Here is a 17,824-nt window from a genome sequence, read left to right on the forward strand (position 1 = left end):
ATACTAACATCAAGTCAAACTAGACCTCTCCTTTCTTACTACTATCCATTGGCCCTTACATACCTTTGATACGCATGGTCTAAGAAATTACTTAGCGTGAATCAGAAGTTTTGGTTGAGAAAAGAGTTACAATGATTTTCATTGGGTTTGAAAAACCAGTCAAACCCTGATCTTAAAATGAGAAAGGTAAATAAGCAACTTCACTCACTCTGTACTGACAAGGCCCCCGCTTCAAGGAAGTGATTATCTCCAGTTTCGGCACCGCCTGCTAACAGGGGTCAAACTGCAGCTGGCCTGCGGGGCCTGTCTGTGTGGCCCACGAGCCGAGAATGGATGGCAATCGGATCAAACTCGAATCTTAGGGTCTGGAGCGCAGGACACCGCTTGAGTTCAGTGTCTGTGGCTGTGTCCACACTGCACAGACGACATAGCCTGCAAAGCCCCAAATGTTTACCATTTGGCCCTTTACAAAACTGGCCGTCAACCCTGCCCCATGGGAATGCCACTCATTACTAGATAGGGTGTTTGGAACTCTGCTCCAATCAAGTGAGAAAAGAAGAGAAAACTTACTTTTATCTCATCACCTGTGGCCTCAAAATGCCCCTTTGGAGAAAATCCTGAACGGCTGGGGGTGAGCAGCCCTGGGGAATACATTGTAAAACTTACCTGGTCACTGGCCTCAAAGCTCATCTCCTCCTTCTCGGTCTTCATAGCTATCAACTTGGTGTTACTGGCAGGGTCCGTCTTACTGTCCAGCCGCTCGAGTTTGGGGGTGATTTCCGGTAGACCGATATCTTTAGTATCATCTTTATCCAGCAAATAGCGAAGTAGTGCATTCTCTTTCTTCTTGGGGCTCACGGGCTCCTGCTTCACAGTCACCTCCGAGCCAGGAGCCGTGCTGTTGGCCTCCTGGCTCAGCTCTTTGCCTGTGGCTTCCGCTGTTAGCTTGGCCAAGTCCACAGGAGAACTGCTGTCCTGCAGGAGTCTGTGCAAAATCTTATGCTTCTCCTTGAGCGAGGTCCCATGTGTCGACCCGGAACCGGGCAAGCTACCCGCGGAGTCCTTGCTTGTGTCCGACAAAGAGCCGGACAGCGGCGAAGGCTCCATCTGGTCGGATTTGGTGGTCAGCAGCTGGAGGAGTTTGGTCTGTCCTTTGCTGTCGTGCAGTCTGTTCTGTCCGTCAGCTCGCTCGCTGCTCACGCCCTGGGGTCCACTGGCATCACCGGTGTCCTTTTGCTCCCCGGGATGGCAGCTGCTCTCGGCCTGTCCGGCTGGACCCTCCGCGGGCTCCCCATACAGCCCAAAACAGTCTTTGGAGTCTAAACTCCCCATCTTGCTGAGCGGGGGAGGATTCATATTGACGGGGGAGTTTTGCAAATTGCCCATTTTTAGGTCCGGCGAAGCCAACGATGACCCCAAAGAGACCCCGTGGCCCTCGCTGAGGGCCTGAAGTGCGTTGAGGGAACTGTTGGTGTAGCTATGGCTATTTCCTGTGCTGCTGCAAACTCCCACGGGGGAATGCAGGCTTCCTGCGGGGGAAAACTGGCTGGGTGGGATCCGGGGGCTCCCGGCCACCCCAGGGCTCATGCGGTGTCGAGGCGAAAGCATGGAGGTGGGCTGGCCTGGGTTCATGCTGGGGCTGCTCTGGGAGGGGCTGTTCATTTTGAGTGCATAGTTACTACCCTGAGGAGTGGTGGCCTGCATGCCTGACACGTGGTTCAGTCCCCCGGAGCCACCAAACCTGCCCATGGGCATGCTCATCTGCTCCTTCGGGCCGTTCATGGGAAAGTTCATATTGCTACCGATGGCCATGTCCTGACCCGGGTTCGCGCTGCACATGGCCTGATGGGCAGGGCTGCTGGAGCTCATTGGGTTCAATGGCTTCCCCATTGCCTGTCCAGTCAGATCCGGATTCATTAAGCACACATTCTGCTCTCTGTACAACGAGGAAAAAAAAAAAATTAAGATAAAAGGCAAAAACACTTAGCAAGTTGTTATTAATTTTGAAAAACGAAATGGCCTCTTTTCTTTAAAAGAATGAGCTGTACTTAAAGGAAAGATAATACTTTGATGAAACAATCTGCAATTATGGGCAAGACTGGACATGTGTAGCCTTGGACCAAGAGGGATGTTTTTCAGTCAACTCATTAAGATGTCTGCGGTTTGCCAGACGGAGGGGGTGTGTTCGAATGTGACTGCTGCCGTACAGAAACTGTAGTGATTAGGGAGGTTCCGATGAATTATATATATATATCTTCCTCACTTCATGCTGTCTTATCATGAATAAGCGAGAACTTGAACTATCCCAAAGAAATGACCCAAACAAGGGTAGCTGTCTTCAGTTACTTACCAGAGCTTACAGTTCCTAACAATAGACACATCTGTGAGTCTGGAGGGCTCTGATGTGGACGGCTTGGCTCAGGATGAACAGCAAACTGAGTGGTAAAAACTTGCCCCTAACCATGAGGAACGCTACATGTTCCAGAGCCAATAAAGTTGCCGAAACTGTTTAGAAGTAGGTCACTCAAACAGAGCCCCACACCCAGGCCCCCCGTATGTCAAAGCAAGAGCCTCTGAAACAGACAGCCCGGGAGGGGACTTGGACGTGACCTCAGTTTGTGACCCGATTCCCCAAATCCTAGACAGCCCCACCCACTCCCTCACTCATGACCGGAAGCAGGTTTTCTGAGCGGGCTGATGTGCCGAGCCCTGTGAGCTCTAATTTACGGCCTTGGCCGTCCCTCGTGAGTTACCAAATGTGTTCACAAACCCAAACAAAAACAGGTTTCACAAATTGTCAAACACCAGCTTTCGGTTAGGGGGTGAAATCTGGCACATCTGTAATCACTTTCAAATTGTTTCAGTTTGAGGTCAGATTTATTAACAGTTGGCAAACAGTGCGGCCTGATTTTTTTTTTTTTTTTTAATTCCAAAATAAGAAAGCAAATAATTGAGAAATGCAATAAAAGGGGACTCTTTCCCGGAGCAACTTTATATATCTTCTGATAGTACCTCATAAAGTTTTATATAGCACGCACATAAATATTTATAGAACTTGAAATGCAGTCATTTTCCTAAATTTGTGCTCTAAAACAATATGGTTCATGACATTTATTTTTTTAAATCAACATTTAGTTTAGTTTTCTTTACTTTCATTCCTTATGGAAATGTTTATTACCCATTAATTTAAAGTCTAATGTCAAGAATTTAACCCTGGGAAAAATCTAAAATATTCCATACAAGTGTATATATGTGACAGTTTTAGGTTCAAACACGTAGGAACAGAAATCATGCTAGTGGCTTCAGTATTCCTGGCCCCCCCCCTGCGGGGGGAGGGGAGGGGTGTCACCCCTGGGACCTGGTCAGCTTCCCTTCTCCCATGTAGCAGGCAGTCATGGCAGAGCAAAGTCAGGTGCTCTTCCTGCCGGTTTAAATACCCACTGGTACTCAGGCCAGACAGAACCCTACGTAGCTGGTAGCATGTAATGTCTTTAGATTAACAGCAATTTGGTTTTATATTTTACAGTGTGATCAGCAGAAATGTCTAACGAATCTGAATGGGTCTGGGAGGATTTGTGACTTTTCTAACACCTCCTTTAACCCGGGAAGGGACGCAGGTTCTTAGGACTAAGCTTACCTGTGAAGCATATGCAGAGATATGACAAGCTGAGGCTCATTAGTAGTCTGAGAACGGATGAGTTTGCTTTTCGTTTGTGCAGCAACAAGAGTGCCGTCGGACAAGGAGAAACGGTAGATCTGACTGAAAGCCAGCCCTTGTCTCAGCACTGCGGGTGAGCAAGGAGACAGAACGCTCGTTAAGGAAGCACGTGGGGTGGGGGCGGGACAAGACGCAGCCCCAGCAATAAACTGCGCTACGTTTAATGTTTTCCGACCAGCACTTAGAGTCATAATATTTCATGATATTAAAGCATTATACAGTTTTAAAAGCAGATTTTTTTCCACTTAAAATAACAATAAATTCAATATATTGATTAAAAAAAAATTTACACCCTCAAACTATGTTTTTAAAAACATCTTCAGTACCATGGTAATTTATTAGCTCAAAATAAGCTTTATAATTATTTGTTTAAAATGTCAGAAAACAATGCAGAAACATGTTAAGTGTACGATCTGCCTTTTATGTCCCTTTAAGCTAATACAAATATAGTAAAATTTATGACAGTAAATATGTTCCCTGAATATTCATCTCAGTTACATAATGTTCAACCCATCATTTCACTCTACTATTCCCCAATTCTATCTCTCCATGTGTAAGAAGCAATATTTCTGTGGTTAAAACAACAGGAAGTAAAAGATAAACAATCAGAAAAGCTTTTCAGAGGGAAAAAATAGGCCAAATAGAAAACCAAAAGTTTTAGGAACATACTTCCATAGAAGGCAAAAGTACAAATCTCACTGACACGGAATTGGTTTAAGTCTTTATAAAGAATCAGGTATTTCAAGACACTGGCAGGAAGTACAACACAGATCAACTAGGTTAAAATAATTTTTCTTAAAATAAAACGTTGTGGCTCATCTTTTAATACAACTGTATTTTAAAACTGTCAAATACTGCATATTAAAAAAAAAAAAGAAATATTCCGATTCAGAAAAAGTAGCCATATAATTTAGTTACCTTTTAAGCCATTTTAAGAAGACCATATCGTGTTTTTACCAAATAACTTTCAGCATAAACTTTATGGGGGAATAGCTAGCCCTCACGTGACCCACAAGGATGGAGAGAGGGAGAGAGAGGCTGTCACATGGTACAGATCTGGTTTCGTGGAAGACTCTCCCTTTGAGCACTTCCCCTAAAGAAAGCCCATCAGCAGTCAGCCACCTGCAGGATTTAGGAATTATATTCTGGCTTCAGCTGTTGGGCGTGTAGTCTGAAGTGGTCCCACTGGAAATGAACTACTGTTCATATGTGTATTTTGCCTTCTATGGAAGTATGTTCCTAAAAGGTAGCATAGATACCATTTTTATAATAAGATTCACATTTCCAACGGTTTAGATTGTCCATCTCCATTTGATCTATCATACATCAAACGTGCTTACTAAGCAGACCGGTGTAGTGTGCACCGAAAGCGTTTGGGAAGCTCTCCACTTAAACAAAGCCCGCCAGCAGATTTTTATTTGATGCAAATGATTACCCTTGATCTTACCGACTTTGTACATTTAGATAAAATGTGTTTTATGTATCTCAGAGTTTCCTTTCAGTGGGTCCCAGCTAATGAGACCTAGCAGAGTGCCGAGCACACCTTCTAGCCCCGTGTGAGGACTCAGGAAGCCATCGAAATTAAATGTAGGGCATTGCTACACGGGGCCCAAGGATGTGTTTGCTCATGGTGAGTTCTCGTTTTTTTGTTACTATTCTTTTTATTTTAAACCAGATCTGGTGAAATGGCATTGATTCCTATCAAATGTGGCCTTTTTAGTTCCTCTTTTTTTTTTTTACTTTATTTAAGAAGAAGTAATGATAAATAAGATAAAAAGGATGAGTAGGGCTGGGACCGGTTTGGCTCAATGGATAGAGCGTCGGCTTGGGGACTGAAGGGACCCGGGTTCGATTCCGGTCAAGGGCATGTACCTTGGTTGCGGGCATATCCCCAGTAGGGGGTGTGCAAGAGGCTCTCTCTCATCGATGTTTCTAACTCTCTATCTCTCTCCCTTCCTCTCTGTACAAAATCAATAAAATATATTAAAAAAAAAAAAAAAAAAAAGGATGAGTAGGATGGAGAAAAACTAAGGGAAAGAAGAGAGGTCATTTGCTATGATTTTTTCCCTTTTCATCAGCAATCTTAGAGGAGCATCAAGTTTAAACATATAAACACCACTTGGTAAATGCCAAGGTTACGGATGCCCATGAAACGGAAGAGGTCAAACTAAAACTCTATTTTCAGAACTGCAGACAATTTGCCAAACTGAGTGATGAGGCACCTGTCCTGCCCTGGGCCCCTCAAGCAGCCTGGCCCCCAGCTGGGGACATAGGTGCCCACAAAGGACCAAGTTCTCCTTTGCTCGCATCAATTTAACAAACATCCAGGAACCCCTTGAGGAAAAGGGATTCTGTGGAAGAACTCTGGGGGCACACAGCAGAGTGACGGGCAGGATGGGTCACACTTACTACCTGCCCCGGAGCCGCCACCTCCCCTGTGCCCACTGCTGTCTGCAGCAGGAGTCGTGTCTGCTTCGTAGCCGGCCCGCAAAATAACGGGACAGTGACCGACAAGAGGGGGTGCTCAGTAAGGGTGGCTACTAGCGCTGAAACGTGACTGAGGCCTTGGGTTTAGTTCCAGCTGTCCTATTAATGAATTGTAGGACCTCAGGCAAGCCACCTCATCTTTCTGAACCTTCCCGAAACATCTGGGTGGCCTCCAGTGATCAGCATGTGGAAGGAGGGCTAGGGACCCCACTGTCACTTCCATAAAAAATTCACAAATTTCATTTCATTCCTTTTTCCTCCTTAGATTAAGACATTTCTTTTGATATTAGATGGCACATCTAGAAGTCTTAAGAGTCAAAGACAAGGACCTCTTTCCCTTTCCTTTCATCTGTTCTGTGGAATTATCAAGTCCAAGTCTATGTTCCTCAGCCCACGCTCCTGTCCTCCGGGACTCCCGTGAAATCTTCCTTCGAAGGCAGGGCCGTCGGGGCACGGTGACGCAGGCACACCGGGCACAGAGAGTAGCCAGACCCACAACTGCAAGGTGAGCTGCCAGAACCACTGCTTCCGAGAAAGCTCCCGCAGGAAGCAGCAGTTTAGCAAAACCACGTCCAAGAAAACTGTCCTTTGGAGACGCTTACCTTCGTGGTGATGCCTCTTGGCGTAGGACAGAGACTCCCCCTCGTGCTGGGCATGGAACTTCTGAATGCACCTCCTCACCAGGTCCTCCCAGCCGGGCTTCATGGCGGCCCGCATGGTGCTTGTGTCCAGTGATGTGATCTTGCCTGGGAATACAGCAAGCATTGTCAACGTGCTGACCTACTACTTATGGAAACAATTACATTTTTTTTTAAATGAAAATTTATTTATTTACAGTAGTACATGGACCAAAAGGGTAGACAGTGAGAATAACTGTCCCTCCCTGGACTGTCCTCCACTCCTCAGTGAGTCTACCCAGCAGCCACTGGTCCCAGTGTCTGCCACCGTCTAAGCACGTTCCTTGCATGACCAATACGCAAGCATCTCACATGATTTCTTTGGTCTCCTTTGCAAAGAAAATTTACCTTGGAGATCTTGGCGAGTAGTAAAACTTTCTGATGAGGGGAGAACCGGTCTTTCCTTCATGGGGACTCTCCTGGCCACGCAAATCAGGCAGGACTGCAAATCTTCAATGGAAGACACTTAGGGTTATCACATTAGGCTTTTTAATGATTCAAACAAACGCAAGTGTATTTATGACAGCACAGCTTGTAAATCAACGAGGGAGAGAGTGACAAAACCTCTGCCTTTCACCGGCTTTCTGCTCTCCTCCACGGAAGTGGGAAGCAGCTGTGGAGGGGGAGGGGTGGGCTGTGTGTAGGATGAGCCTGGGGAGCTGAGGATAAACTGCCGAAGCCACACGATACATGTGATGAAAGAATATCCACCGTCCTGGCGTTAGCGACCTGAAACCGTCCACCCAGTGATGGAGAAGAATGGAATCCATTTTATGAAATGGCAGACTGGAACAGCCAGCTGAATTCATAACGAAGTGGAGAAATGATGAAACCCAAAGTCTGACACTGCTTTGTCGGGGGTTGCCTCTTGAGTTTCAGGTTTACAGCAACAGGGAAAACTAGATATACCTCCTACCGAACCATGTAAATGACCCTATGATGGCAAAATGCAATTTAAAAGAAGGACTATGAACTAGGTCTAGACTCAGAATTGGAAAACAAATCCTTGAAAATGCGGCCCGTGCCAAGTCCGAATCGTGGCCGTGGCTGTGTCCCCAGAGCCGGTGCTGAGTGTTACTCCACACCCACTGCAACTGCTTTATGCATCTATGTCCACCTCCGGAGAACAGGAAATGTTTCACTCATCTTTGTAACAGGCAGAGTGCATGGCACAACCCTTTTCAATTTAAAAAAATGCTGAGTAAAAGGTTGTTAAAAAGAGTCTCTTCATAGCTTACGTTAGGGATTTTTGATTATTTACCTTTAAATTTACGAAAAAAATTTCCTTAAACGTATCCAGTAATAACAGGCATCACAACTTAAATAAATACCATCCTTAAGATAATAAACACATTTCTGAGCACTTACTGTGAGATGGACATCTGTCCAGCTGCTTTTATACGCTACCAATTCATTTAAGTCTCTTAACAATTCTTTGAGGTTGGTACTAGCATTACCTCCATTTAACAGAGGAGAAAACCAACCATAAAGTTTAAGTAATGCGCTCAGCATCATGCAAAACTTTGGTGAAACCAAGACCTGAACCTGAGCGCACCATGGCTCAAAAACTCTACTCATACCGAGGGCTAGCATCCAGAATCAGATTTCAAATGTCAAAAAATGCGTAAATGTACCACACCAAAACAAAAATGAGCTCAGCTATATCTGTTTATACTACTTCCGAATATTATCATAGATGGATGAATCAGCAGTACTTGTTCTGTCACATACAAGTGAGTAAAATCTTTTGACATTCCATCCCTAGGTATAAACTTCATTTTGAAGAACTATGTATTGTCTATGACAGCTCTAGTACTTCCATTCTAATACAATTTAATTTAAAAATCACTTACATATTTTTTTAAAACAGGACTAAACCACTAGACTTAATGCCAACCATGATTCAGGCACAGCCATGTATTCCTTATTACATTCTGACGTTGCTACCGTTGACTTTGCTTGATTGTAGAGTGAAGTGCTGTTCAGAGAGCTCAAGGAGCTCGCCCAGGGACAGAGGTGCTGAGTGGCTGAATTAGGAGCTGGCCTGCCTAACAGTAGGGCCTGTGAATGATGCTTCTGTCCATGTGGTCCTCAGCTCCCACTTCTCTACACACACAGAATGCACTCTACGGCATGCCTCACATTACCGCATGACCCCCAGCCGTGAACCGCCTGCTTGGAGGGTGCAGGGGTGGGTACTATCACCAGCTTCTCTTTAAGGGACGGAGCCTGATAACTTAGAGTCTGAGACCCCCTCCGTTCCCCACTCTCATCTGTATCCTCTCTAAGGATCACTGTGGACCCAGCATCCACGGATAAACTATATGGAGCCCACTCATCCCTTGAAGAACAGTTGACTCTCGCCCAACACCAGCTTCCCCTGTACAGGCCCAACTTAGACGTGGATTCTTTTTCAATAAATACACAGAGTACCGTACACTTATTTTTTTCTTCCTTATGGTTTTCTTAATAGCATTTTCTTGTCTCTAGCTCACTTTATTGCAAGGATACAGTATAGAATCAAAGCAACATACAATTATGTGCTAGTTGACTATTATTGGTGAGGCTTCTGGTCAACACGAGGCTATCAGTTAAAACTGTTTTTGGGAAGTCAAAAGCTGTATGTGGAATTTTGATGATGCAGGGATTAGCACCTCAGCCACCGAACGGTTCGAGGGTCCCCTGAACGTGAAAACGCTGTTTGTAGCGTGGGCACTGCTCGAGGCTGTGGCTCACAGCTCGCAGCAGCTCGTCCCGGGAGTCCAGGCTCCTCCAGAGGGTCAGCCACTAACAGGGCGGCCACTAACCACACCTGGCTATTTAATGTGAATCTAATAAACAGAAAACTCAATCTCCCACTCGCATTTCAAATGCTCAATAGCCACGTGTAGTTGGTGGCTGCTATGCTGGACACCGACGATACAAAACAATGCCATCCTTGCAGAAAAGTCTATTGAGTTGTTTTAAAGACTTACAAATTAATCATAAAAATTCTTAAGTAGGTGGGAAAGACAAACAAAAAAGATGGCTACTAATTTTATATTTTTAAGTGTGGAAGAAGCAGCATAATAGTAAAGACACGAATATATAAAATATATCGAAGATTTCATCCTACCTTCTCCTTCTTCCTTGATGGACTTTGGTTGCGAGACAGCAAAGCACTGCATAGTTTCGTATTTCTGATGTGCTTCCTGGTTGTCATGACCTTCCTCTTCGGACTCGGGCAAAGGTTTCACCAGCATCCGGCAATTGAACGTGTGGCTGTTGCGCCTGGGAGGCTCGCCGGACCAAGATCCCCCGTTCACTGAGCAAGGCAGAGCATTCCGAAATTATACAGAAACCAAAGTGAGACTCACCACTGCCAAATTATCAAAGTGATACAGGAAGCATGTAGTCATTTTATTTTCATATAGCGCTTATCCTTTTCTATTGTAATTTCATAATCTGGAGGGGAAACATTCTTGGGTGAATGTTTCAACTTGGGAAAATTCTAGGGATTTTCAAAATGTCTTTTTACCCTTCAGTCTAACCCCTTCCCTTCAAGTTCAGATTTTGACTATTTTTATTTATTTATTTATTTTTTAAAAATATATATTTTATTGATTTTGTACAGAGAGGAAGGGAGAGAGATAGAGAGCCAGAAACATCGATGAGAGAGAGTCATCGATCAGCTGCCTCTTGCACACCCCCTACTGGGGATATGCCCGCAACCAAGGTACATGCCATTGACCAGAATCGAACCCGGGACCTTTTAGTCCACAGACTGACGCTCTACCACTGAGCCAAACCGGTTTCGGCTTGACTATTTATTAATATAACTAGAGGCCCGGTGCATGAAATTCATGCACAGGGTGGGGTTGTCCCTCAGCCCAGCTTGTACCCTCTGCAATCTGGGACCCTTTGGGCAGTTAGACATCTCTCTCACAATCCAGGATTACTGGCTCCCAACTGCTCGCCTGCCTGCCTGCCTGATTGCTCCTAACCACTTCTGCCTGCCAGCCTGATCACCTCCTAACCACTCCCCTGCCAGCCTGATCGATACCTAACTGTTCTCCTCTGCCAGCCTGGTCACCCCAACTACCCTCCCCTGCAGGCCCCATCGCCCCCAAATGCCCTTCCCTGGAGGCCTAGTTCCCTCCAACTTCCCTCCTCTGCCATCCTAGTCACATCTAACTGCCTTCCCTTGCAGGCCTGATTGCCCCCAACTGCCCTACCTTGCAGGCCTGGATCCTCCTAAATGCCTTCCCCTGTAGGCCTGGTCCCTCCCACTTTCCCTCCCCTGCAGGCCCAGTTCCCCCCAAATATCCTCCCCTGCCTGCCCTGTCACCCCTAACTACTCTTCCCTGTAGGCCTGATCATCCCCAACTGCCTTTGCTTACAGGCCTAGTTCCCCCCAACTGCCCTCCCCTACAGGCCTGGTTACCTCTAACTGCCCTCCCCTGCGGGCCATCTTGTGTCCACATGGGGCAGCCATCTTGTGTGTTGCAGTGATGGTCAATTAGCATATTACTATTTTATTAGATAGGATACTATAGTTCTCTATTTTGAGGTTTTCCTAACTTGGATTTCTTAGAAATTTATCTGAATCTACTTGCATTCCAATTACGTGTTGCCCCCTACTCAAAAATTTGTAAGTGGCACCAACTATAGCATGCATTAAAAATTGGTTTTAGAGAAAAAAGGAAGAGGGAGAGAGAGAGATAAACATCTATGTGAGAGAGAAACACCCATAGGTCACCTCCTGTATGTACCCTGATGGGGGACTGAACCCAAAGCCTGGTTCATTTTCAGCCAGCTGGCATGGCTCACTGGTTGAGCATCAAGCTATGAACCAGGAAGTCACAGTTCAATCCCCAGTCAGGGTATATGCCCAAGTTTTGGGCTTGATCCTCTGTATGGGTTGTGCAGAAGGCAGCCAATCAATGGATTCTCTTGCATCACTGATGTTTCTATCTCTCCTTCTCCCTTCCTCTCTGAAATCAATAATAATATATTTAAAAAGAAAAAGTCACTGGTTAGAAAGCACCAAACGGGCCAGCTCGATGTCATGGGTGTTTTGGCGAATGCAATGTTAATCCCACAGCCACTGGGCTGCTGTAAAGGAGTAAAAAAGGAAACACATGCTAGAGAGAAAAGGCAATTAGCAAGCTAACTGCAAGAAACCATTTTAGAATTACAGAAGGAACAAGAGCTAACTTTATTCGTCGATGCAGACATTTGAGAAGTCAATTTCATCACCAGCATTCTTACAAGCTTATTTACATAATAAGGACTACACAGAGTAATCAAAGGAAAAGGAGTTCTTATTAACTCAGGTTAATAAGTAATTTGAAAGTATAAAAAAATACAATATAAAGTAAGGCAAGGAACTCCTTAGACAAGTGAATTAATAATAGTGAATTAATAAGTATAGGTCCTTTGAGGAAGTCATAAAATTACTGAAGAGATTTTAAAATATTAGTTATTTGAAATAAAAAAAATCCCATTTACTAGACAATATAATAGAAGAATCTCACACTAGCATTCATATATTCTGTATTACTGTTGCAGTCATTGTGAATAAAGGGTTATCATATCAGGGAAAGGCCAGTCGTAATGGAATTTGAAAAGGCCTTTGCCTATCTACCGTGGTGGCGATAAGACCAGTTAATATAAACAGTCTTAAGAAAAAGAACAGAAATACTTGCTAACTCAGGATTTGACCTTATTCTCTCTTAAAATATGCACTTCTTTTTCTCCGTGAAGATGTTCTTGGCATCAACCGTTTAAGTGAGAATATTTAAAAAAAAAAAAAGAACCACTCAGTAAGCTGGAACAGCTGTACTCCAGCAGCAAACAGAGTGGGCGGTGCTGGGAACCACCCACTTTAATGCGGGCCTTTCTGGTCCCCTCCAGCAGGTGAGGGAGCCGGAGGTGGGCACAGGGAGGGCTAAGGAAGAGCCGCTGTGTCTGTGACATGGAAGAGCCCAGCTGGAGCTCAGGGCTGAGAGCATGCGAACCCTCGACACCCACTCCTTTCTGAGCATTTTACTTCTAGAATGCTGTAGGCACTCATGTCCATACTTTTCCCCCCAGCCGGACTTGAAATAGGCTGCATCTCAGACTTCTCACGACATTCTACTTCTTAGACAGTCATGGAGAAAAGGACAACACAGTCGCTGGCACTGGGTAGAGTGGAAGGCAATTTGGCAGCTTCTTAAATAACAACAAAACAAACCCCGTGAAAACAGTTGCCACGAGTACTTGCCAGCGGAATTATGTTCTTGTGCTTTAAACATAGGACTGAAACGATCAATCCAGATGGATGTCTGCAGATGCCCTTTTCTCCATGGCTCCAAAGCTTCAACATTAACACAGCACCTCTACACCCCCAGGTGACACATCCTGGTCCTCTCTCGCCCCTCTAACCAGGACGCAGTGTGCACTGGGGGAGGGCGGGGGAGTGAGGAGAGACCCAGCAGACAATCCTTTACCTATAGACTTTGGCAGCAGGTTTTTGACAAATTCAGTGTGGTCCCCAACATGCAGGATGCTATATACACTTTTGTTCATCAGCTCCTCTTGGTTATACCTTAGGTACTGGGTCACATTCTCTGAGACAAACACAACGTTGCCTTCCAGGTTCACTACAAAGAAGAACCCGTCAAGGGCCTGAGGGAAAAGACAGAGATGGTGTTAGACAGGATAGGACATGGAACCATATGCAATTGTTCAGAAGGGAATGATCCTTTAAGGGAAATATAAAATTCACACGTGGCTAAAAAAGGGCTCTCTCTAGCGCTCTCCTAATTTGCAGAAACAACACGTTTTCTGTTGGTGCAATTACTTCATCTTAGTAGGCGGGAGAGAGCCCAGGTCAGGGTTGCTTGTCACAAACTAAACGGACAAGCACTAACTCCGGTAATTTACCAGGAGGTAATTATTGCCAAGTGAAACTACAGGTATTTGTCCGTATTTTCAAAACGAGGCGACTCTACTCCAGAGGGCCAAGAACAGCTTTGTCACCAACTCAATACAAATAATGTTGTACAGTCTCCCAATAAAGAAGGGGTCACTGATAATTCCCCCCAATTTAAGGATAAGTGCCAAGAATCACCCCAACCCCCAATTTCACTACATTTAAAGCTTCCTGAGTTTAAATGGAAAGAATTGCAGGTGATCTCAGACCGTTAGAGAAACACCAGTCTTTTACTGTTTGATGTACAGGGGGGAAGGGTCTGAGAAATCTCTCTGATGGGACAAACTTGTCTTTGTCGGAAGCTTAGGCACAGATGTGGCTCGCACTGCCCTGAGACGTGAGGCTCTGGTTTGTGACGGTGAGAGCTGAAAGGTAACTGTGTCCGTCTACGGGATGCAGGCTCCTCCATCACCTATATACACTTTTGTGTATATTACAGTAGCGTGCTTCCTGTAATGGGTACACAGCCTCAGTCTTCCTCGTCATTCCAATCTAGACTAGGGAAGGAGATGAGGAATCTAGGATCATTTCAGGAAATAAAGACAGTAATGGCAGCTATGGAGCATGTTTCCCGTGCCTTAAACACACTGTCATTTTACGGTTACACTCTGGAAGGGATTGGCAGGCGGGCGGGAGTTTAGTGCAGGTGCGCCTGCCTCCAGAGCTGTGTCTGCATGGCGACCCGGTGAGGGTGCTCTCCCCCAGCACTCTCCCCAGCCCCTTTCCAAGCATGTCTCCTCAGTGATGCGGAGGCTGGGAGCTCAGTAAGTGGCTCTCAGTCCCCCCCAACCCCCTTTCCCTTCCCGAGCCCTGCTTGGCAGAGCTGTCAGGTGAGTGATCGGGACTGGAAAAGCACCACCTGGTCTACCAGCCGATGCCACACACTTTCTCCATGCTATGCATCTGTGACTGTTTTTAACATGAATATTACACGGACATACTGGTATCGTATGAATGTACGGGGCAACGTTTACTTTTCCCCTACTTTTGTTTTTCCCCTTAAGTTATTATTTAACAGGCTCATATTTTGTGAGCGTTCTTTGAGTACATTCCAGCTTTAATTCAATTTTCATCACAAAACAAAGAGCTCTCTCAAATTAGAACTTACTGTAAGGCTCCTCCTACCCCCCAATTAACACCATTTGGTTTTTCATTTTTCTTAAATATTTTGTCAGGTTTTACCAATGGTATAAGCAAAATGTTGGGGCAAAGAAAAACTACATGTAAATGGCCTTCCAGAATAGGTGGGCACCAACCGTGGAAAACCGTGTGTGTGTGTGTGTGTGTGTGTGTGTGTGTGTGGTGTGGTGTGTACACAAATGTGTGTCTGTGAGGGGGACAGGAAGTCATCTGATTACTTATGTACCAAGTCTCCTTGTAAGCTCACTGCTTTAGATACACATTCATCAGGAATTTTCATAATTATATTATGTAGAGTTCACTTTCGAAAGTGCGTGTAGCTTCCTTTCGCTTTTGTACTCTGGCAGAAAGACTGATATGTGGCTTAATATAACTGAAAGATGAAAATGTTTTGTCTTGTAAAACTGTCTGTGTTGTTTTTAAAAGCTCACTACGATATGCTCTGATGAAAAACGCTGACATTGGGTTTTGTTGCCTAGCAACCACTACGCTATGATGTAAGCATGAGTGTGCATCTATGCCTAGGAACAGCTCAACAAGAACACGTTTTCTCTGTGTAAATTATGATGACATGTTAACAGCCATGAAGACTGAGACCCAAACGCTAAGTCACCAGACTCCAGCTGATTACCTCTCAAACAGACTCAGCACCAATGCCCAGCCACACTGGGACTTGCTCAGTGCACCGATTTCAGAAAGCTATTTTGAAACAGCAAACACGTTGGTTTACTTTTATGAGATAAGGCCCACGACACCTAGCAATCTGATTTCTACACTTATGAAGGTGCCCTTACAGGGTCTGAGTCACAGCCTTGTGGTTACTCTAAGTATTTCTTTTCAGCAGCTCAGAAATCTTCCCAGGAAGATTCTTCTGATATAAAGAATATACACAGACACATGAGAGTTTCCTAATTATAATAACTTGGATTACTATAATTTTCAAGTCAATTTTATTTGTAATTTAAGATGCTTTTCACAGAAGTTATCTCCTTTCTTTCTCTAATTCTAAACAGTTCACCTGGAATTTTCTTATTTGCCTCTAAGAACCAAGCAGGAAACAGCTCTCTGGCCGTCCCCTGCCTGCTGACTCTGGAAAAGCAGGTTAAATGTTTTTGCTTTTTCCCTGAAAACTGTAGTTGGAGGATTTCAAGCCCGTGAATCAAGAGAAACAAGCAAAAGCCAACATAGGCCATTAGAGTCTTTTGACAGCAGATCCAGCTCCAGAGAATGAATTTAGTCATTTCTAAATACAATGAAGACTGATTCAGACAATCTTACATATATTTTTCTGTGTCCACCCCCCCTTCCAATTATATGGTAGATATTCACAGAATTTAATTTTCTAAAAGTAAAAATCATCTTATGAACCAAGTGGAAAAAAAAAAAAAAAAGAGTGAGAACTGGTTATCTTTGCATTAAAAATCCCAATTTCTTTATGTGTGTGGCTGCTGCACAGTTTCTGGGCATGTGGCACTTTTCAATCTCATCCTATCAGCAGAGGGAATTACCCTGAGAACTGACATAGTTTATGTCTCAGGGCCCTCTGCTTCTTGTTCTGTTTGCTGATATTTCCCCCTCACCTTACCATAGCCTACATCTTGAACTTTAATTTCGGAATAGATACAGCACAGTACTGGGTGTTTAATACCGTGCTAGTTAATAAAAGAGAAAAGCTGGACTTTTTTAGACAGCAGTCTGATCATGAAACTTGCTCAAGTTAATAAAGAACAGGCAGTTAAGACCAACCATTACAATTGTGATGCTTATCTGAAAAGGTCCGCTTATTACTTCAGTTTTTATCTTTATGAGATAAATAAACAAGTTTGGAGCTGCCTAAATAGAACGCATAAATCTGTTTTTGGTGCCCTCAAATTTTATATACATATGCCATATATACATATTTTATGACATACATAAAATCTAAGAATTTGAGGAAAATTTTCAAACTGAAATATATCAGAATTTAATAGGACTTGTGAACATGATTTTCCAAAATGAATTCTCAACTGGCAGTGAAAGAGTTTATATTATGGTTAATTTATATTCTGGCCTCGTCAGTTTCATTCTAGATCATTCATTTGAAATGTAGATCTGCTGGAATCGGGAGCCAGGAGAGAGAGAGAGAGAGAGACATGTTAATAAACCCAAGAGGTAAGTAGTGCTTTGGTCTCAGGAGTGCGTGCAAATTAGCTGCCTCATCCTTAAATTAGATTCACCTGAAAACGAATGTAAACATGTGAGCAGACGGACAACATTGTAAACTACAGAACCAGGCGGGGGGTGCTACCTCAAGCATCATGGGCCCCAGCGCATCCTTGTCGATGACACCCTGCCCCGTGGATGACACGTCTGACTTCTGCACCTCGTCGATGTTGGCGGCCGCTGCTTTCTCTGCAACAAACGGAAGCGTGAATTAAACGGCAGTGCGGCTTCGAGGACAGAGCGGCGCAGAAACATTTTCATCGCGATGATTTTTAGGGCTCCAGCGGGATCAGATATGACTGTAGGAGAGCTGGAGCACATCCCCACTGCCCCGAGCGGGAGAAGCTGCTGCAGCAGGAGCCGGAACACTCGCTCTCCGCCTCCAGAACCTGCAGCGCGGCTCCCTCTCAGGCTGCCAGGAAATGAGGTTAGTGGCTTTACACTAGTCCCCAACAAGCGTTTCTTCTCGTTTATGAAATTGCTATGTCCTATGGCACCATCACTCTCTACTCAAGAGATTCCCCCAACTAGGAAGACAGAGGGTCTGCTGTTCCAAATTCAGAAGTGCAGTCACCTGCACACATTTGAAGAAGGAAAAGGGGGCGTCTAACAGCTAGGGCTGCTCGCTTGTGACACTCTAAA

General features: G+C 44.7%; 1 protein-coding gene across 11 annotated transcripts in view; it reads right to left on the minus strand.

The window, feature by feature from the left end:
* NCOA2 (nuclear receptor coactivator 2) overlaps positions 1 to 17,824 on the minus strand; it is a 258,144-nt gene that overhangs the window by 39,310 nt on the left and 201,010 nt on the right. For 9 of the 11 annotated variants that reach the window (XM_036437114.2, XM_045581479.1, XM_045581478.1 and 6 more), the window contains exons 5-11: positions 17,268 to 17,371; positions 13,356 to 13,533; positions 9,998 to 10,186; positions 7,231 to 7,347; positions 6,808 to 6,951; positions 3,638 to 3,785; positions 667 to 1,936 (exon numbers count right to left, since the gene is read on the minus strand). In XM_036437114.2, coding sequence (XP_036293007.1) covers positions 667 to 1,936; positions 3,638 to 3,785; positions 6,808 to 6,951; positions 7,231 to 7,347; positions 9,998 to 10,186; positions 13,356 to 13,533; positions 17,268 to 17,371 — 2,150 coding nt within the window. The remainder of the gene's footprint in view (positions 1 to 666; positions 1,937 to 3,637; positions 3,786 to 6,807; positions 6,952 to 7,230; positions 7,348 to 9,997; positions 10,187 to 13,355; positions 13,534 to 17,267; positions 17,372 to 17,824) is intronic. The other 2 variants (XM_036437115.2, XM_036437113.2) reach the window with 1 other exon arrangement.

The sequence above is a fragment of the Pipistrellus kuhlii genome, unplaced genomic scaffold (assembly GCF_014108245.1).
Source record: "Pipistrellus kuhlii isolate mPipKuh1 unplaced genomic scaffold, mPipKuh1.p scaffold_m20_p_14, whole genome shotgun sequence".
In the NCBI taxonomy this organism is placed as follows: domain Eukaryota; kingdom Metazoa; phylum Chordata; class Mammalia; order Chiroptera; family Vespertilionidae; genus Pipistrellus; species Pipistrellus kuhlii.